The sequence below is a fragment of the Leptonychotes weddellii genome, chromosome 5 (assembly GCF_054177405.1).
Source record: "Leptonychotes weddellii isolate Sample4059 chromosome 5, ASM5417740v2, whole genome shotgun sequence".
Taxonomy (NCBI): Eukaryota; Metazoa; Chordata; class Mammalia; order Carnivora; family Phocidae; genus Leptonychotes; species Leptonychotes weddellii.
Genome location: NC_138373.1, coordinates 64,452,783 through 64,475,350, shown reverse-complemented (window position 1 = coordinate 64,475,350; position 22,568 = coordinate 64,452,783). Strand labels below are relative to the sequence as shown.

Below are 22,568 nucleotides of genomic sequence, written 5' to 3'. Positions count from 1 at the left end.
ATAAAACACTGGCTTAAAAGTGGTAAATCTAGGTAAAGGGTATATAGGAATTTTTTGTACTATTATTATTACAACTTCTATAAGTTTCAAATTTTTCCAAAAAAAGTTAAATATATATATGTGTAAAAGTTGTATGTGTTTATATGACTACATAACATATATAACACATATTAACTTTATGTAACATACATATGTATAACAACGTTTATATAAAGTAAAAGAAGAGACTAACACAGAGATGCTGGCGGCGGGGGGAGGCTCTGCTTAAAGAGTAAGGGGCAAGAGAGTCTGCTTCTTAAAGGGCTCTTCGGGCAAAGTCCTTGCTCTTTCTCAGACTTCCTGTTTTTTCTTTGCTTTCTCTACTCTAGAAATCCCTAAGCAAGGTGATGAAGTTGAAACTGAGGTTAAGAGAGCAAAAGGTGAAAAATAAAATGGCACAGTAAAGAGGGTGCCTGTCCAGCTCACGTGAGGAACAGCTGTGTCCCCTCTACCCTTAGTAAATGACAACAAAGGAACTGGGAAGTCACAGACTGAAGTCATATAAGAACAGCTCCTTCCAGCCATACAGTAGTGTCTAAGCAATGTGAAAACCAGGCAACCATGATCAAGAATTTGTGCTGTCTTATTCACAGATGAGATCCTAACAGCATATACAAAAGATCATGGTTTCAAACAGAGCAACTCCCACCAACAATATGCCGTGAAGTTTCTAGGACAAATCCTAACTCTGGTTTAGTGACCCCTTTACTTGTGTGTCTTAACAAGGACAATGTAGTTTTCAAAATGACCTACGAAGGCACCAGGAAAGCAATTCCACCTGTTAGCTATCCTGTATTTGTATACACCATTACATTTTACAAGCCGCACTTTATTTGTGCCACATAATAAGAGTGACCAAATGAAGAAAGGGTGGGTGAGGAGCAAACAGGAGACAAACAGGACAAGACAAGAGAAAGTGTTTTATAGATATAACCAAGACACTCAAGGACCTGACACCTTACACAAACTTATCTCTATCAACATTATCAGTGTGTACACCATTATCATTTCTAGATTCTCTTAAAAAAAAAACTGAGATAAAATAACAAAGTGTGCCCCCTATTTCAACATCCTGTGTCAAGAAGAATGAGTGTGTGAGAGCCAGAATATCTAAGGTTCCCTCAGTGAGCTGTGAAAATCCTATATTCTTGTATTACTACAACTCCCCTATAAATTTGAAATTATTTCAAAATATAGGTTGGATCCTTTGATCTTCCTGGACTTTTAAAATGTTACTGAGATAAAAATCTTAGTGAGGCTTCTTTCACACCGTCCAAGCATATTGTATTGATGCCAACATAGCAGTTACTCAATAAATTTGTGTTCTATTAAGAGCAAATTTCCCAAAGAGGCAAAGCAAGGTTTCGAATTTTTTAAATTTCAGTTCCTGGATCAAACTCACTTCATTCTTGGACTTTTACGTCTTAACAGGTGTAGAGTATAACAGAATAGACATCCTTTGAGAAGGAATCTACTATCCCATTCAAAGCTAGATGGCAGAAATCAATTCAGAATTTATCTACTTAAGAAGACTATCGACTCTCTACACAGCAGTATTCCCAAAGTTGAAGAGAATATATTCCACCCTGATCTTTACAATTATGAAAACACTGTACCCGTACTCAAAATACCAGAAAGACTTTTGTCAGTTTTGGTACTGAACTTGGAAAATTAAACAGAATTTATCTATATTCCAAGAGGCAGTAATAGTAATAACATCAACATATTTATATGGTGTTACAATTAGTTTGCAAATCACCTTCCTTTCCATTGTAACATTTGAGTCAGGTAAGCCAGGAATTATGTCCTATTCTATGAGACAGGAGAACTGAGACTTCCAGACTTTTTCAAGGTCCCCAAATTATCAGGTGGTAGGTCTAGAGCTTGAGCAAAATCCTTTTGGTTCTAAGTCCAGCTAACAGTGTGACTATTGCTTAACTGATATGTAACACCCTATAGTTACTTTATTCTCTCACAAAGTTTCTAGAAATATCACCTATTTCATTATTAAGACAAATATTGTAATTGTTTTTCATGAGACTACGGTAGTCCAGCCACTCAACTTCTGATTCATTCTTTTTATTATTTTTTAAAGATTTTATTTATTTATTTGACACAGAGAGAGAGAGAGACAGCAAGAGAGGGAACACAAGAAGGGGGAGTGGGAGAGGGAGAAGCAGGCTTCCTGCTGAGCAGGGAGCCCGATGTGGGGCTCCATCCCAGGACCCTGGGATCATGACCTGAGTCAAAGGCAGACGCTTAACAACTGAGTCACCCAGGCGCCCCTGATTCATTCTTTTTAAATTTCTTTTCAACTTCTTAGAATGATCCATTCACTTTAGGTATGCTGTCACCAAATGGCAAGAGGATGTCACAGAAAAATTAGGCCAAAGTAAAAGGCATAAGTTTTCCCTCAGTTTCAACAGTGATTCTAGACTCCAGACACCTGCAACAGCACTCACAATTTATAAGAGAGATCTTCACATTTTAATCAAAAGATTCATTAAAATAGCTAACCTTAAAGAAAAAGCAAAGCCAAAACTTTAGCAGATGTTGAATAAAGTACAAACTTTAAACAAAGCTCTTTACCCAACCCTCTTTTAAAAACCTAAGTGTCTTTCATAATGTATTATATTTTCCAACAACTGTTAATATAATTACATCTAAAACATAGATAATGACTGAGCCACCCAGGCGCCCCCTAAGTGTCTGCCTTCGGCTCAGGTCATGATCCCAGGATCCTGGGATCAAGCCCCACATTGGGCTCCCTGCTCAGCGGGAAACCTGCTTCTCCCTCTCCCACTCCCCCCTGCTTGTGTTCCCTCTCTTGCTGTCTCTCTCTCTGTCAAATAAATAAAAATCTTTAAAAAAAAAATAAAACAGATAGATGCTGAGTAGAATATTAATCTTTAAAATTCACCCTGACTTAACTGTCAAAATACCTAGAGAGGTTTATCCTCAAATGGTTTCAAGCTTTAAAACCTATAATAATTCTTTCAGAAGCAGCCTCCTTTCACTTAATCTTATGTCTGTCCTGGCTCTTCTGAGCCAGTTAAAGGCCCATCTCTTTTCCAGCCTGGGTGGTGTTCCATTCTCAACTGATCCTTTCCCTACATAATATTCCCCAAATCTACTCCTGTCGCTTGCTAAGGTGTTGCTAGCTGGGAGCCAGAAAAGCCGAATTCTCCTCCAACTAGTAGAAGTCACCACTATCCAGGAGTAGAGCTGACCACCCCCACCATTCTAAAAATGGCTTACCTACAACAGCCACTGCTTTCTTTGTTCGTTAGCAGTAGCCTCTTCGTAGATTATCTTAGCAACATGTACTAAATATGTTCTTCAGAAACTTGAAGGAGAAATTAAAGAAACAACATCCCTCACAATAAAGCAAATAAAAAATAAGGAGGCGTTATAAGCAAGGGCAAAGAATAACTGTTATTCCACAGTTCAACAACAAATTAGATTACAAATTTTAGTTAGGGCCCATATTCAGAAATGAGTCCTACAAAAGATCCTATAAAAATTTAATTATAAATGTCATCTCTAACTTTAGATAAATAAGCTTAACAACCTCCATCCAAATGGGAACTGGCATCATCCTCTGAGAAGCATACAGGATGAGAGCTAAGAGGGGAGTTCTGGGGCCAGACCACCCGGTTCCCAATCCCGGGCCCGCTGCTTATTTGCCTAACTTCTTTGTGCCTCACTTTCCTCATCTGTAAAATGGAAATGATAAATTGTACCTACCCAGAATGGCTACTAAGGAGGTTCAACTAATTAGAACAGACCCTGGCACAAACAGGGTAAAGTACTCAAGAGACGACCACTGCTGCTCCTGATGAGGAGGAGGAGGACTTACCCTTTGTCTAGTGTCTAACTTAACCTCCCAAGTGTCTCAAAACCTGAAAAGCACAGCTGGTTTATTAGCCTAATTGAATCTGTAGTAATTTCACTCAAATTATATTCTAGTTGGTTGGAACGGCACATTCCAGTGACTTTTCCCAGCGCAGTCAGAACCAATATGCTACTTTGCAACTAGGTCTGTTCACAGACTGGAGGGTCACGCTGTTACACAGTCATCAACACAGAGATTTCTTTTCTATAGGAACAAGCACATGAAAGCAGACTTCAACAACTGTGTGATTTCACTCTGTGTCAGGAGATGAGATGTTTTACAGAGGTGTGAGGGCTGAGCTGGGTTACAGTGCATAGCCTACCATTCTCATCCATATGCTCGGTCCAAGAGATATGTACTCCATGTGTGCCAGGACTGCACACCACACAAAGTGTGAGGTTACGTGGGAGAAAGTATACAAACAGATCTGCGGATTAGCACTTAGAGAGTACATCTCTGTCTCATTAGCCACAATCACAATAGCTGGCATGGACAAACTCCTGTCCTCCTCTTTCTTCAAAACGCCTTTAATAGAGCTGCAATGACCAGGAAAGGTAACTTGTCTGCAGTCTGAGCTCTTCTCTCTTCCTTGCAAGTTCCTTGTCAGATGTGCTAATAATGAGTCAGAGAGTACCCAAGAGCACCCACGAGGCAAAGAAATGAAAAGTAAGGATTTATAAAATTAGTTCAAATCACTCAAATTTCTATGTCTAGGTATATACTGCTTTTTTAATAAGGTATATGTTTTCCTTGCGACATAAATTTTAATTTCATAGATGCTTTATACATTGATGCTTCAAAATTTGAGAAGGCCAGGGAAGAGCTCACAAATGCTTTAAGAATCCAATAAAAGGGGTGCCTGGGTGGCTCAGTCGTTAGAGTCTGCCTTCAGCTCGGGTCATGATCCCAGGGTCCTGGGATCTAGTCCCGCATCAGGCTCCCTGCTCCTTGGGAGCCTGCTTCTCCCTCTCCCACTCCCCCTGCTTGTGTTCCCTCTCTTGCTGTCTCTCTGTGTCAAATAAATAAATAAAATCTTAAAAAAAAAAAAGAATCCAATAAAAACTACAGACCCTCTCTCTGACCCTTCAAACACCATATAGGCATGTATATCCTGACTCTGCCAATCTCCTAAGGGCCAAGCATGGAGCCCCTTTGAGAGCGTGGGTCCAGCTTATGAATTTCTTTTCAACTGCATTTTGTGCAGATTTCCAAAAGGCAGGGAAGGCAACATAGCTTTAAGTCTCTTTAACACAGCTTCAGTGCCAAATATTTCAAAATCCACAAATATTTAAAGGCAGACAATCTAGAAATTCTCAGAAAAACCCTTATAAGGTCAAATACATCATTCTTCTTTTCAATATGAGAATTTATAGCATACTTATTTTGGCAATTCACCTACTTCATCATTCCATACCTCAGAGAGACAGTTTTTTTCCCTAAATAAAGAGGCATATATTTAGAGGGAGAGGAAAGTGGCAGGTCTTCACACTCCTGAGAGGTACAAGTTGGGGGTCACCGGGTGGGGAGGTGTTAGTGGGAGGGTGGACAGAGCAGAGATGGAGCCAGCCAGCTGCACCTGCTGTTCAAGGAAGAACAACGAAGTATCTCAAAGAGATACCTTATGCCTGGCCAGCAGATGATGGAGACACTGCTCAGAACCGGCCAAAAGACTAGAGCTGAATTTTTTTTAAATCCTTTTAAAACTAAAATGTTATCAAGTTTATTCTTTCTGTGAGCACCCAAAGAACAAAGAGACTCTACTGGACCTATAAATACCAATTAAGGAGAAGAAAGTGTGTGTGGAGGCAGATAGCCTCACAGAAACAATTATGGGTTTATTCAAATAGAAGTGAGTTACAGGGAGAAAAACAGTAATTTGGGGGTGGGGTAGAAGAAGGAAAGAATTGGAAATTTAAAAGAAGTGGCTTTCATTTGGACCTGCGTAGATGTGCTGTGGTACTGTTCACACACATCTTCCCAGAACAAGAGCAGTGCGGGGCTTCTGGAAAAACACTTCGGACAGTGGAAATAACAAGCCATGCTTGTCCAATTACAAGCCAAACACCATAAGTACATCACAGCATTCTTCACATTCTTCCACGTATTGACAAAAAAACACAAACCATTTGTACCTATTCCAGACATGGTTGTTTAAGCTCTTTACACAGTATAATCATTATGAAGAACACAAGGAGACAGCTTCACTTACATGGTTAATGAAGAGACTCTTGCGTTTTTCTCTCACTGTGAAAACAAAAGATGCAACAGATGTTATACACCTGCATGCCAATCCCGGGCAGGTTGGTGAGGACAGGGCCTCTTGTGTCACGGCCTCATCCTTCCACCAACCAACATACCCAATGCTCAATTACCATAGATAAGACTATGTGACCAGCACAAATGCAGATCTGAACTTGAGCAAAATATAATATAATATAATAATAGAGCAAAATATAGACCCACTTAAAGTACGGCACCCTAACAAAACAACTGCAGCTACGATTAACTGAGTGGCAGCAGCTAATAACTAAAAAATCTATTACGTAGTAATTTCATAAAACTTGTATGCATCCATTAATTTAGAATGATTAACCACTAATAAGACTATTTATTTCTAACCCAACCCGACCCATAAAGGTCCACACACTTTGGGTGAAATATAAAAAGATAACAACAATATTACCCGCAACAGCATTAAGATAGAAGACAGATAATGTACATCAGAAGTGTTATTTATCATGGAAACCAAGTACGCTACAGGTTGGGTGCTAATGAATAAAACCAGGTTTCTGTCTAGGAGTCTTTACGGAGGAGCATCTTGGAGCACCCTCTCCCTCAGTAAGGCTGGTAAAACTCACAATAAAAAATACTGCCCTGTCTAAAAGATCATTCCTCCTACTACTGTCTGTGCATCGTGGCTCAGCCTTCCCTACACCAGACCTTAGTGTTTCCCAAAACAGGGGTCCTTAGCCCCAAAGATGTAGAAGGGTGCCAGGGAACACACAGGATTACTGAAATAACCTAATATCATTGAGTTTTGCCTCTTTTTTCCTGAACACTTACTTTTGAGGGTACATATTAGTCAGCTGACACGTTTATTGAGTAGGGCACTGTAGAGGATATGAAGAATAGGTTTCCTTCAAGGAGATGACACCTCGGTCCCCAGGAATCAATAATGCTACCTAATGTATATTTGCACCCTAAACATACAAACAGCATACAAATCCAGCTCATCTGAGGGAGGAGGACTTTTTTTCTTGGCAGTCCATGACCCAAGGCGGATTCACTAGTTTTCAAAAGCCCTCCAGCTAATCTGACTGAGGGACTGGGGAAATGTTTTCCTATGTTTACATTCTGTTCTTCAATTCACAAGGAAACATTTCACTTTTCCTTAGAAGTCTTATCATCTCTGGAAACATTTCACTTTTCCTTAGAAGTCTTATCATCTCTGGAACGCTGTCCCTCTTCCTGTCTCAACGATGTTTGGGATACAAAGCAAAAACCAGCCTGAGGATACTGCTGAGACAAGGTGCCTATACCTGGCCATCAGAGGGATTCATCTGCAGGCCACTGGCATGCACTGCACACGGACTGTGAGGCAGCCTGGCCATGCTGGAGGCCAGACCAGCACCCTCGGAGCTCAAATGCACATACAACAGCAGCAGACTCTGTCTGCTATCCACACTGTGGAGGCTGCATGGTTTCTTTTGACCTAATTCCAAATAAGCATCATCCACATGTGAACCACAACAAAAGAAAAATGAGGGTCTGGCAGAAGCACTGGGTTTTAATTTCCTGGCATACATACTTTGTGTGCGTGCATGTATTCTGTGCACGTGTGTGTGCACATGTGCATGTTTTCCTTAAATTAATTCAATACTAAATTATTATGCATCTATTCAAGGTTGCTCTACCACATGGGGGTATGATGACATTTCTATGGTGGTTTCCCATTGCCTGAAGGGATCTGGAAACACTTTCTACACAGGCAGTAGACCTGACAGGGTTAACAAATTCCATAGGTGACAGTCCTTCCTAGGGCATCCCAGAAATAGGTTTGTGCAGAGGCTTTGGGTCTCCCAATTCTGGGAACTGCCTCCAAGGTCACCTTAATGCCCTGTATCACCCAGGCTCCAACAGATAAAAGATATCCATGCCTCAAGGATATTAGAGCTCCTTATGTATGAGCACTATTGAAAAAATTAAGCATTATTCAAAAATAGAAGGAGAGGGTTGAAAATCATAATCTTCAATAGTACAGGCTGAAAGTTTTAACAAGAAAGTTTATAACAAAAGAAAAACAAACAAAACCACACAAAACAAGTAGGAATACTGTAAAAGTGTATACTATTCTTATACATCTCCTATAAAACTAAATCTCAGGGAAGAATCAGGCCATTTCCATGGAGCGCAACTGGTTCCAATTAGAATAGTAAAACACAAAATTCACTAAGACATTATAAAATACCTAAGGATAAGGTATCCAAATCTATTACAGAATATCTTAGGCACTCACTGTTTTTATACAAGTGATACCTATACCTTATCCTATTTCACTCAGAGCAACTGGGCCTGCTGAATCTAATCCGAAACCTGGGTTCACGGGATTATTTTGTATTCTCTATTATTGTGTGATGCCACTCCTAAGAGGGCCTTTGCAAAATCAAGTCTACATAGTATCTGAAAGGCTCTTCCACACGTATATCCCTATGACTGACTTCCTTGTGGAATGTCTCCTGAATCCCCAAACCAACTGCCAGTCCCTATACAAACAAAAATAATTCCCAATATTCATGCTGATACTAGGTGACCCTGACCATTACTGCCTGCATCCAGGTAGATATCCATTCCTAACTGGGCGAATTCTCTCTCCTGAGAATCTGGAGATGCTAGTACATCACTGCTAGCACCTCATCTGAAGGTATGGGGTGGGTGGGATGAAGTGCATCTCCTTCTGTTCAGAAAAGAGTTAACATAGAAGGTCTGACTGCCACCCCTGAAATGGCCTGTTTGCAAGAGAGGCCCTAAGCTGGTGTCTGGGAATATGGATTTGGGGAGGGTTCCTACCATTCCCTAACCAATAAAAGTGGCTCACTGTGCTTACATTGTGCAAACAATACAGTTTACGCTAAACACCTGCTTTCCTCCTGGGAGTCTAGAATTTTGTTACACACTGGCAGAGGCTGCCTGCTTAACCAGTCCTCAGTGAAAATCCTGGGTTCTGGGTCTCTAAGGAGCTTCCCTGACTGGGCTGTCGCTGGGGAAACCTAGTGGATCCTGCGTGACTCTACTTGGAGAGGACTCTTGGAAGCCTGTGCCTGGTTTCCTCTGGACTTCGCCCATGCACCTTTTCCTTGTATTAATTTTGCTTTGTATATGTTCTTTGTAAAAAGCCATAGCCATGAACATAACTATATCTTGAGGGCTATGACTCCTCCTACTGAATCACCAGAACGGGGGTGGGGGGGGTCATCTTGAGGATCTCCAACACAGCTGCCATGCAGAGAAGAACGGAGGGCAGGAGGGGGATGAGGAGAAGGTAGGTGCTTCCTTATTCCTAATGGCTTTTAGTCCTTATTCCAATGACTTATAAGGTTTCTCAGATACCGTGGTGCCCTTACAATTAATTATTCCTTTTCCCCTAAGCTAGTAGGAACAGGATTAAGACACTACCAGAGGAGAAAAAATAGTAAATGAAATCTCTTACACTGGTATCACCAAAAAAGATGAATTCTATTGCTTAAATCTAAATCTGTCTTTAAAATAAATTTGAAACTACTGAGGCCATTATCAGCTCTGAAATTCAAATGGCTTTTAGCCATTTTGTTTTATGTAATGGCATAAGCAATATGCCAATTCATTTCTGATATTAGCTTTAATCATTTTTAGACCTGAGTATTTTGGGTTACTAATAACATATCAATCAAATTTCTCTGCAGTTTTCAGAGTTTCTATATAACTGAGTATCTATTACAATAGTCAGATTTTGAGAAAACAGACAATAAATTGACGTGGATCAGGTGCCTGGGTGGCTCAGTCGTTGAGCATCTGCCTTCAGCTCAGGTCATGATCCCAGGGTCCTGGGATCAAGCCCTGCATCGGGCTCCCTGCTCAGCAGGAAGCCTGCTTCTCCCTCTCCCACTCCCCCTGCCTGTGTTCCCTCTTTCGCTGTGTCTCTCTCTGTCAAATAAATAAATAAAATCTTCTTAAAAAAATAAAATAAATAAATAAATAAAATAAATTGATGTGGATCATACATCTCACTTTCCTGGAAAAGGAATAATCTCTCTCTCCTTTGATCCCATCCATGATGGTTTGGTAAGAGAATTTTTAATTGGCTATTGAAATAAGTCCATAATAACTTAAAGAGAAAATCTATTTGAGGCTTCAAAAATAAGCCATCTAGGGGCGCCTGGGTGGCTCAGTCGTTAAGTGTCTACCTTCAGCTCAGGTCATGATCCCAGGGTCCTAGGATCGAGCCCCGCATCGGGCTCCCTGCTCAGCGGGGAGCCTGCTTCTCCCTCTCCCACTCCCTCTGCTTGTGTTCCCTCTCTCGCTGTGTCTCTCTGTCAAATAAATAAATAAAATCTTTCAGAAAAAATACAAATAAGCCATCTAAAATCAACAAAAACACTACTGTTAGTATTAAGTCTTCTCCAGATAAAATGAGAAAATGGCAGCGTTTGCCATCTGAGAACCAAAACTTCACTTAGGTTGCCACGTGACATTCCCTTGTCACAATGTCATAGAAGCAAAATTTCTTTACTTTTAAAAATACAACTTTCTAATTACTGAGGATTTGTTAACAATCTAAATGCAATTACAGCTAACCTCTTCTACAGACAGGCATTTAAAAAATTATCTTGGTTTCCCCTGTTCCATCTCTAAAATAGATCTTCCAATGGCAGGGGTCAGCCACTATTTGACACAAAATGGGAGGACTAAATAAGTCCTAAAATAGGTAATCCAACATTCTTCCTTTGAAAATGAGGCAAGGCGTGACCAGACGGGGGAAGACCGGGGATGGCTTGCCGGGTTTCCCAGACTCCGTCCTCTGCACTAGCCTCCCTCCCTCCGAGGGCAGTGTCGCTGCTGCCTGGAACCTGCATGAAATGGGCTCCAATTGACAACAGATAATTAGGATCCGATATGAACAGAGCTAAGCTGTTCCACAAAGAAAAACTACTTAGCTTATTAATTACTCTGGATGCGAAGGACTGGCAGGCCATTCAAGTGGGAGGCCTTGACAACAATATAAAGAATTCCAGAATTTTGTTTTGAGTGATTGCTGGAATAGCACAGTCAATCGGAACCACTAAAATCTGGTTCAAAAGAAAAGGTTTTCTTTTCCCGTCCTTTCTTTTTTCCTGTGGGTGAGCACAGATCAGGCTTTAAACAATCAAGAGATTGTTATTAACTTTTCTTATAATACGTTTGAGATTTCCACACAATTTCCACAGTTTTCAATAATTCAGTGAATTCAATCATTCACTTAATTCAAAACACAACCACTGAGTCCCATTAGGGAACACAGCTCAAAGGCAAATGCAAAGATATTCTGAGGTCCCAGCCTGTCTAAGCTAGTAGCTTCACAGGGCTATAAGTCATGAACACCAGTGACTGGGACACAGGTTTGTACAGTGTAGGAACACATTCACCCCACACCTCCGGGCCCTGTACTAGGTGTCCCGATGAGGTCACTACCCCACAAGGCACTTCTCCTGCACTGTTGCTGACTACAAACATCAACAAGGGAAGCTTCTCCCAAGGACTCCAGCCCACTCTGAATTGTCCTGGACCTGCACATATTTCTTAAATTTGGGCACAGAGGAAGGGGATATTCTGAACATTCAAAGTGAAATCTAAATAAGCAAAGCAGATGAAACAAAAATGAAAAAGATAAGAAAAATTGCAAAGACGTCTAGGGCAGATCAGTCATGGAGAGCAGAAGATTCCACAGAACAGAGTAGGTAGCAGAAGTAGGTACAGGTATATGGAGAAAACCATTCAAAGATCAAGTGTCCATCTAATAAATTGCCAACTAACTTCAGAAGTTTTCTGTTTACCCTGGAGAATACCTAGGGCCAAAAGATTTACTCAGAAGCACAGAAACCTAAATAAAGTGGAGTCTTTTAGAACTTTGCTGATTATAAGAGAAATGCATGCTTACTATAAAAAACACTGGAAAATACTAAGCAGTATAAAGAAAAAGATACAAATAAAATTTAAATAAGGAAAATACAGAGAAACATAAAGAAAAAATATATAATCCAACAACCCAGAGATAACTTATTATTTTAGTGTGTATCCTCTCAAGGGGAGTCTTTTCTCTATGTATACATACACAGATGTGTTATATGCACTTCTGCATTTTAATATATTTAGATATAAACGTGCAAATATACATGTGCACATATACGAGCACACCAACAGAAATGCTGCCCATTTTTCTGTTGGTATGTTAGCAGTGTCTCTGGTTGTATAACAATTCTTTAATATATAAGGGCATTAATCCTTTGTCATATATATTACAGTATTTTTCCCATTTGATGGTTTAATTTTTAGGATGCATTTTGACATAAGTTTTCATTTTTAGGCAATTTCTCCTATTGGTCCTATAAGCTTACATGTCCCCTTCCCCATTCTGAGATTAATATTCACTCATACTGTTTCTAGATATTTAAAATTATGTTCATCACAGTTAACCTCCAACTAGTTGACCCACCAGAAACCCATTCTGGCACAGGGTGGCAAGGTTATCACTTAATTTTTTAAGGTGAGATTCAAAGTCCTCTCTGTACTTTCAGAAAGGACTGCTATCAAATCTTGGTTCCTACCATTTCAGATCTGACCTCTTCCTGGTTTGCTTCCAAGATGTGTGGAAGTAACTCTTAAATGAGAGGGTTGATCTATCTGTATCAAGAAACATGGACAGAAAAAGATGGGTCTGGGCACAGCAGAGCCCAGAGACCACCCTTTCCTCTTCTACTGGTAGTCATCACATCTCCTCCCAGTCGGACCCAGGGTTCAGTGTGAAGTGCTGCAGTCGGCATAAAGAAGGACCCATATCTAAGAGACCGAGGTCACAGAAGAACCTCAATCCAGGTGAGCAAATGAGTACCTACACTCCAGAATAAGGACTGCCCTTACTGAGAGCCTCTGCTGTCTTAGATTCTGTGCCCAGAGCTCTGACACAGATGTGTTACATGCACTGACATAGTTGGTCTTCCTTTTTTTTTTTTTTTTTTAAAGATTTTATTTATTTATTTGAGACAGAGAGAATGAGAGAGAGAGAGAGAGAGAGTACATGAGAGGGGAGAGGGTCAGAGGGAGAAGCAGGCTCCCTGCCGAGCAGGGAGCCCAATGTGGGACTCGATCCAGGGACTCCAGGATCATGACCCGAGCCGAAGGCAGTCGCTTAACCAACTGAGCCACCCAGGCGCCCCGACATAGTTGGTCTTCCTGACAATGCCACAAGGAGGCACTAACTCTAGTCTACTGCGGTTCAGGAAGACCATACGGATCAGATGCACAGAATCATACAGACAGTGATGGATGTAGGCTTCCAGCTCCAGCAGGTTGATTCCAGAAGGTTGTGCTTTAATACATGACTATCTTCAGGAAATCTTTCCAAGGCATTACTTGTTCTTACATGGTGACTGACAGACTTATTAATGAAATTCAGTTGCCTTCTAGATATCACAGAGGAGCTGACTACAAACATCAACAAGGGAAGCTGTGAAGAGTACAGAAAGGGTTAGCCTGTGCTAAATGAAGGGAGACTGAAGGTCCTCACAGTTTAAAAAGGAGAGTTGAAAGAAGTTGTAGAAAAGTAAGAGTTTATCACTGCAACTGACAAACCAGAGGGTGCTAGCAAACAGCAGAACACAGCTGGGGTGGAGAGGACATAAAGCTCTATGGCCACTGGGATGAACGACCATCCCAGCCTTGGCTCTGGGTCTCTCCTCACTGAGCAATTTTCTGAAACTGAATCTGGGGAAAGCATAGGCCAGGAGAGACAACAAAGTGAGGGAGACTGTCACAATGCCCTCGCATGTCTGCCCAGGAGTGACTCCCTGCCTTCATTCTTTCATTACTTCATTCATTCAATCCATCTTCTTTTTAAGTTTCTAAGATGTGCTAGCCCTGTGCTTGGTACAGAGAATGCAAAATGAGGAAAACACTGTCCCTATCTAAAATAACATGGAATTTAGTGGGTACATCAACCCACTATTTCTTTATTTACAAACCATAAAAAAAAATGAACTCCACAGGAATGGAATATACAAACTGCACTGAATTTAATGCCACTGATTTTATGGTGCACCTTTATTCTATTTGCCACTTAGGAAGAAAAAAGATGCTGCCAGTTAAATTTTGAGAAGCCACTGCCTGTCCTGATTTCAGAGGTGTTACAGTTGGGGAACTGTCTATCAGAATGGATGAAATGTGGGGAATCTGGGGAAGCACCAGCTAAGAGGCAGACTTTGGGCTGGCACAGGCAAGAGGGAAGGGCACTGAGGACACGGATGATGCATCAGCTGCAGTGTGACAGAGCAGAGGGCCTGGCCTTTCAGGACTAGGAGCAGCTCAGAACTGTGGGAGCACACAGCAGGAGGCAGGGGAGGATTGGCAGGGAAGGCAGAAAGGGCCTGAGGGGATGGCTGCATGCCATGCCGAGGGCTCACTGTCCCTTGTGGGTGCGCAGAAACCATTGGAGAAGGACAGTTTGAGCAGGAGGGGCCCTGGTGAACCTGTGTTACAGAATGCTCCTTCTGGTAGCAAAGTAGAGGCAAAGAGAGAACAGAGTTGGAAGCAGGAAGGTAGGAAAGAGCCCATGGTCACAGATCAAGTGAGAGAATATGAGCTGTGAGTCATGTGAGGAAGAGATACCAAGTATATAGGAGAGAGATGGGACATAAGACATTAATCACAGGACTCTTGGGCTGCCGGCTGGGGACCCAGGCCGACAGTGGGTTTATCCTTAAAAAAAACAGGACAAGAAAGTAGACGGGAGAGGAAAGATGGTGACTTCCAATTTAGACATAACAATCCTGAGGGATTTGTGTGACTGCCAGATGGAATGTCTCTCAGGCAGTGGGAAATATGCATCTGGAATACCAAACTACAGTGCCAAGGTAGGGGATGGCTTCTCCTTGCCGAGGACCTGGGACAGAATGGCTCAGGGGAGTCCCAGGTGTCAGCGCTGAGGGACCCAAGTACCTGCTTTACAGGCACAAGAGCAGAGACTGACTGTAGGCACTGACTGACTGCTAATTGTGTATAAGTTCAATCTTCCTACTGCCTCATGACAACAATCTACTAATACGACAGTTACGATCACTGCCAATTTACAGGAAATTATGACCCAGGAGATCACATAACCATAAAGCTAAGTAATAGCACTCAAGAGCCTCAGGTCAGCTCCAGAGCCCTGGCTGCCAAATTGGAGACCAAAGAATGATTCCCTGCAAGAAGGGGCTCGCCACAGGCTAAAGATAATCACAGTCGGCCCCCTACTTACGGACTGACTTTTCACTACTCTGGACTTCTGATATTTCTTGGGCATCTACCCCCCAAGACCAGAAGGAAAAGATAAGGTAGGGCAATACTAGTTTCATCACTCTTTCTCCCAAAATGACCTTGCCAACAGATAATTCAGGGCTGGACTAGAGTAGCAGTCTTGAAATTAGGCGTTCAAAGAACTCTTGAACATGGCTGAGGTATGAGGCAGGGACTGTCCCCACCTTCTTCTACAGAGTTACCTTTCTCCCACTTCTCAGAAAAAGGCATGCCAACCCACCCCTGGACATGTACCAACCTGACATGAAAGGCCTCTCCCAAGGCACCCAAGGGACAAAAGAGACACCAGGGGTGAGGCTGCGGCCTTTAATCCAGGTTCCACAACCTGCAGCACAGCCTGGAATCTGCCCTGTCCTGTGGACATTTCTACTAGGGGCACAGTGAGGACTTCTGGCTTTCCATCTACAGATACCACACAGGGATGACAGTTTCTACTAGCACCATGCCTCTTTAGTGCTTAGACTCCGTCAAAGATGCAGGCTCTCAGGGACAGACCCAGGGGAGCACAGGGATGAGCATAAAGGTACAGCACACTGTTGGCAAGGCACATATTTCGTCCTACCTGTCTGGCCATTTGTCGTGATCATATAGAGTGAAGGTGGTCATGCGCATGTGTACTGACACGTGACATGAACTGAAAAGAAATGAAATCAGACCATTTCTGACAGAAAGGAAGTCTGATTTGACTGACTGACTTGATAATGATGCCTAGCTTTGTCAACAAGGTCATATGAAGGACATATAAGATTTTGACAAAAATATATTTAAATCAAAAGAGAAGGTAAAAAAAACAATAGTTCAGAGGGGAAAAGGACAGGTGGGGAATCTTTCATTCAACGTATATTAGAGTTCCTTCTCTGAGCTACTCACTGTACATGGCATAGAGATGTAAATGTGAGAAAGACATGCAATAAATCAAAACAATAAAGTGAAGATCACTCCTTCTTTCGAGGGGTATACAGACTTCAATGGGGGTCGAAGGACCCAGGCAAGGTGTTCTGAAATGAATCACAAATTTATTTTCCCAAGGCTCCTGAGTGTATCAGGTTAAATCTGGTGCCATCAAATGGAAATGTTGTTCTTCAACAGCAGATATAATTAAAAGTCATTTGTATGTCTGGTAAAGTCTTTTTGGTATACTTCCCAGAAACTACAGAAGTGAGAAGCTCCTCTAACTGGGTGAGAAACTCTTTTGCAAATCAAGGGATTCCAATTCCTTTCTGTCGACGAAGCTGAAGGAGAACAAGATTGAATTGTAGCTGATCATTAGGAATGGTTTTGGATGATAAATCCCTTGGAGACTTTTGACATATGAATCAGATGAAATAGAATTTAGTGCTATTACCATAATAAATCTCCTATTCCCATGTATGTGCCTATATGAACAAAGTTCCTCAGCATTTACATCTATAAAAACAAAGAATCTGATGTTGACTAGCACCTCATTGCAGTAATATGTAATATTCAGCCATAGAAGCATCTCAGTAAGAAATATTTTTCTAAAAATTACTCCACTTCTCTGTTTAATAATTATTCATTAAAATCTTAATATGTTTGCATTGTTTTGATCAACTAAGGGCTAATGACAATAATAATGATACATAAATCCAGAATTTACTTTTAACATTTAGAGATTTATAATTGTGAGAAGTAAAAATTAAACTTAGATCCATATTTTCATAAAATGGAAGTATGATGGTGTGATAAATGACTTAGAAATGTATTACATTAGGATAAAATTCTATAGAGAAAATGACATGGAAATACAAGTTCAAGGTGAAAAAGAAATCGTATGAAATTTCCAACTGTTAAAGACGAGTTGTTCATACATTTTTAAATGATTTATGGTGGATTACCAAATCACTTTAAGATATTATTTGAAACATTTTTTTAAAGAGAAATAGTTTTATTTTAAAATGTCCATATTTAAAATACATTAAAAATTACATCCTTTGATAGGATGAAAAATTTTTATAATCAACATAAAAATGTTCGAAGGAGTTGATAGTTTTTCAAAATTATTTTCCATGGTATGTAAGCAAAGAAAAAAAAAAGAATTTAAATCACTGGTGTAAGAGCTCTAGGGTCCTATGGATTCTTCCGTATCTAACACCAAAAATATTCCCTATGGAATCTGATAAACTGTAAGGGAGATGCACAGAGTGAGGGACAGGGACGTGGAGACAAGGGCACAATAGAGCACAGCACATATGGGGGTGACAAAGAGAGCTGGGGACATGTAGGAAAGGGGATGACAGAAAGGTCATGGGAACGCTCAGATGGAAAAGATTCCTGGCAGGGCACAGGGGTCAGGTGCTTCTAAATGCCAGATAAAAGGAGTACAAAAAGGTTGGTCCCCTTGTGATAGAGAAGTTCAACATGGCCCAGGAACAAAAACACGACCCTGAACAAAGGAAGGCCACAAAACATTTTTTTCAATTTCAGTATTTCTGAAAGAATGTGCAAAGAAAACCAGGGCTCATATTTTTATTTCTGAATTTTAACGCTTCTACTTTGGCTTTAAGTCACTCAAGAGAAAATGGTTTTTATTCCTTTAATTATTTCAAGAAACTCTTGAACACACAGATTACATATACATACACACACACAAACACAGACACATAAGTTCTTATTTTTGTCCAAATTCTTTTTCAAGGTAAAGAATCTCTAGAAACCATACTAGTCAAAATAAAAAAGATGTGGTTTAGCTGCTTTCTCCTAGTACTTAAGAGTAGACTCTCGTGTCTTTGAAAACAATGAATTAAAATAGTATAGAAAGGGAAAAACCACTAGGAACTATAATTCTTCCCCACAAGCCAAAATGATAGCATGAAAAGCCAAGGTAGGCCAAGCAAACTAATTTCTCTCTCACCTGGAAACCCCACCGGTCCCGAAAGGAACCCTTGGTCTCTTCTTTGTTGAGTGGCTCTCATACAAAGAAATTCTGCAATGACATCCCATTTGTGTGAAGAAGAAACTAAGAGAGCCGCCAGTCTGGCTTGGACAGAATACCCCTAACTTCAGCCAGCTGGCAGAGATCTCAGTAGGCAAGCACTCCATTATCATTCTGTTATAGTAAAGTTTCCAGTCTTCTTCTGAACACTGAGAAAAACGATCCAAGGCCAGCCTAAATCTCTTTGATATCAGAGGGAAAAGGAACTTAGTAGATTCTAATTTAACTCCTAATGACTTACTACCGGTATCAGGTAGAGCAGAATAATGAACAGCTGACCAGTGCGGAGCATGGCACATAGAGTGTGTTCATCAGACCGTTGAGTGCTGAAGAAGGAAAGAGGATGACGGGTCCGCAGAGCAGAGAGCTGCAAAGGCAAAGAGCACCCGGCTGTGGTCCCGAGCAGGAGCTGCCCTCACAGAACTGCCATCACCCCAACAACAGTCTCCGACCCACGAACCCAGTGCAAACTACTGCAGGAGTACATCACCATGAAGGAGAGGAGATCACCAAATTCAAAAGAAAGGAATCTAAAAGGTGCTGTGTGCCTTATAATCTCATATTACAACATTTCTTCCAAAAAAATAAAAAATAAATTGGCATAGGTGGGACCCAAAATTTTGGACTGCTCTAATGCTCTTAGAAGTATGGGGGTCTTGTAACGAAAATATAAGTTTGTGCAAGCAAAGGATGATCACAAGCAAATCAAAAATGTCTCATGGCTTTGTCATTTTTTCTTTCTTTTAATCACCTAAGTTCAACATATCCTCTGTCCCAGGCAGAGCAAGGCACAGAAGTACTGAGATCCATTATCACTTTCCCTCTAGGAGCTAGTTGGCAATACAGACAAGAAAATAGTTCTAAATGCCACAATATGGTTCAGACTATGAAGAAAGCATTCACAGATATAGCAGGAACTCACCAAAGGCCCACTTAACCCAGCCTGAGGGGCGAAGGACGCCTTCAGGGAGGAAGTGATAGCTGAAATGAGGCTTGGAGACTGAAGAAATGAGCTGTGTAGAAGACAGAAGCGGAAATCCAGATAAACGCAAAGGCACAGGAAGCCACACGGCACACCAAGGGAACTGCAAGGGATTCCATATGGCTGAAGCACAGAGAGGCAAAAGAAGAAAGTGGGCTGAGAAGGCACGCAGAGGATGGAGCATGAAGGGCCTTGCCCATTATCACACTAAGGCGTTTGAAATTTAATTCTAAGGCAACTGGAGAGCCATTACAAAAGATGAAGCAAGCAAGGGACATAATCGGATCTGATTTACAGAAAGTCTTTTCACCTAACAATAGCAGGGCCATAGCAGTGGAAAGGGACAAGGTCACAGGTGAGTCCACAGGCTGCTGCAGTAATCCAACTGAGAAAACAGAGGAGTCTCAACTAAGGTGGCAGCAATGGGAATGGTAAAGAGTAGTCAGATTCAGGGACATTTATGAGGTAAAAAGTAATACACCTTTGATCACTTGGCTGTAATGGTGTGCCAATAAATGTTTAACAGCTGCCTTAAAAAAATGCCCTGATTTGTAGCATTTGTCAATTTCTACGGGGTAAAAATTCCCATTGTGACTGTTTTCAAACTCCAAAAACGGTGTCACTGAACTTGGAACCGGGAAGAAATGTGCACAGTCAGCTCCTGCAAGTCAGCGTGAGTCAGCTGCAGGACTACTTCCAGAACATGAGTCCAGGGAAAGTCAAGGCCTCCCCTGGCTGGGGGACCTGGGTAGAGTAGGAAACGCAGGACATTAACTGCAGTTACTAAGTTCGGATTGGGACATACCGAGTTAGAGGAAGATATCAAGATGTCCAGCAGGCAGACAGATATAAGGGATCTGAACATGGCAGAGAAAAATCCGGCTAGACATTATAGTTGAAACGGATATTGTGAGAAACCGTGTGCAAACCCAGAAGGTGAGAGGATAAAGCACAGAACCCTATGAAATACCAACATTAGAGGGATGAATGGAGAACTTGATTAAGGATGCCAGAGAAGGACCTTTAAGAAAGGGAGGGTTTCTCCGGACCAATTCCCCAAATAGTTCCCTGACTGATAATCAATTCACCAAAGAATTAACTTACTGAAGTTACCAAATTTACCTATTTTTAAAACCTATTTTTAAAATTATTTATAAAGCAATTGTTCGTTAGAGGGACTTGTTTTCAGCAAATTGGCCTGTTTGAATATAAAAAGCCAAAAGAGAAGGAGTTTTAAGGAGCAAGGAACAGTCAGTAGCAGCAAATGCCACACAAGAGGTCAAGAGCTAACAAAAGCAAAGATGTCCCTGAGCAACCTTACAACACACGCTCCACAGAATGGCGGTGGCAGGGGGAAGATGCCAGTGGACAAGTGAATGGAAAGAGAAGTAGAGATGGTATAGAAGCTTTCAATGAAGAGAGTAGTAGAGAAGAAAACCTCAGGGAGAGGCTGTTGATTACCTTTCCTTTTCTTGTATGTCTTGTGTGACTCACACAGGTTTACATGTTGAATGGAAAGACCCAGCATTTAGGGAGAAATTGAAGGATTAAACAAAAGGATCAAAGTAATCGATACTCTGATGGTCCAGGAGAGGAAGGGGAAATGAAATCTGTAGTAAAAGTAAAGGGGGAAGATACACTTCCCTAACTCATTTGTGGAGCAATCCTTCTGTTAGGTGGGAAAATGGCTGAGTTTCATTTTACCAAGACAATCAAGGTATGTGTCATCTATTAAGAGGGCCTTTTGCAATTCCATATGATTCCAGTTAGAAAATTTCCTGAATGATAGTGGTCTGTACCCTGAAGTCACAGGACACAGGAACCAAACCTGAAAGTATGCCAATCTTGCATCATTAAGTGCAAAATTTAATTGTTTTAGATTCTCATTGTCCCAAACCCTCCTCCCCACTGTCACCGTCCTTCCCTTGCAATATCCTACCCCTCCCAATGGCTTCCCAATTTACCAGGCCAAGAAATACATATTCTGTTTTGTTTTAACCTGATATATTTAGAACTTATTTCACAGGTATTTGATGCCTAGAATGACTTATTCTTATGCTTAGAAACACTGATTATTTTATAAATGCACCAAATTCTTTGAGATCAAGTCAATGGCGGCTTGAGTAAAGATCACCAATATCACTTCAGCATTTTGCCATGTCAAAATTGTCACCTAACCATTACTGAAAAGTTATCATTTCTTATAAATGAAGTCTCTGTCTTATAAATGTTTGATTATTTTCTAGTCAATTGAGGATTTTCTCTAAAGTAGAGCTTAGTGATTTGCCGAAACAGTCAGGGATTGAATTACACAGGATCCAGCATTGTAATATAATATGCTGGTCACTACATGGTCATTTAACAAATTTCTCTGGCTGCGCTTTTACAGGAAATCAACTGAGAAGATTCATGTTCACTATATTGTATAACTTTTATCTGTCCTTTGTGGCCAAGGGCCAGGGAACAATGATATAAGCTAGGGGCTGAAAAGAGAGAAAAATCCTTAACAGAAATTACACACACACCTGGGACAAACCACAAAGATGGCAGAATAAGCTGGGTAGTAGAAGTTTGGCAAAAAGAAAACATTTACCCTTAGTGTACAGGTTTAATTCAGCTCTCAAGTGGCACAAGAGAGATAATAGGGATTTTATTTTATTTTATTTAAGGATTATATTTTGCTTTCTTCTACAAACTATCTATAAAAAAAAACACTTCTGATCTTTAGAGATTTATGCAAATATCAATTTTTAAAGGAAAATGTCTGACTCTGCTGTAAAAACTGCTACTATAGAACGTATGTAGAAATAATCCAGCTGACTAGCAAAATGAGGATAGTTGCTTCAAGACAGAAAATTCTAGGGGCACCTGGGTGGCTCAGTCCACTAAGCGTCTTTCAGCTCAGGTCATGATTCCAGGGTCCTGGGATGGAGCCCCACATCCGGCTCCCTGTTTAGCGTGAGGGGTGGGGGACGGCGGGGAGCCTGCTGCACCCCCTGCTTGTATTCTCTCACTCTCTCAAATAAATAAATAAAATCTTCGGAAGGGAGGGAGGGAGGGAGGAGGAAGGAAGGAAGGAGGGGAGGGAGGAAGGAGAGAAGGAGAGAAGGAAGGAA

At 41.1% G+C, this 22,568-nt stretch overlaps 1 protein-coding gene across 2 annotated transcripts in view; it reads right to left on the bottom strand.

Annotated features, from left to right (window-relative positions):
- CCNY (cyclin Y) overlaps positions 1 to 22,568 on the bottom strand; it is a 220,046-nt gene that overhangs the window by 51,065 nt on the left and 146,413 nt on the right. The window contains exons 1-2 of one of the 2 annotated variants that reach the window (XM_081820893.1): positions 19,393 to 19,651; positions 6,144 to 6,178 (exon numbers count right to left, since the gene is read on the bottom strand). In XM_081820893.1, coding sequence (XP_081677019.1) covers positions 6,144 to 6,178; positions 19,393 to 19,636 — 279 coding nt within the window. In that variant the 5' untranslated portion in view covers positions 19,637 to 19,651. Of the gene's footprint in view, positions 1 to 6,143; positions 6,179 to 19,392; positions 19,652 to 22,568 lie in introns of those variants that run through there. The other variant, XM_081820894.1, reaches the window with a different exon arrangement.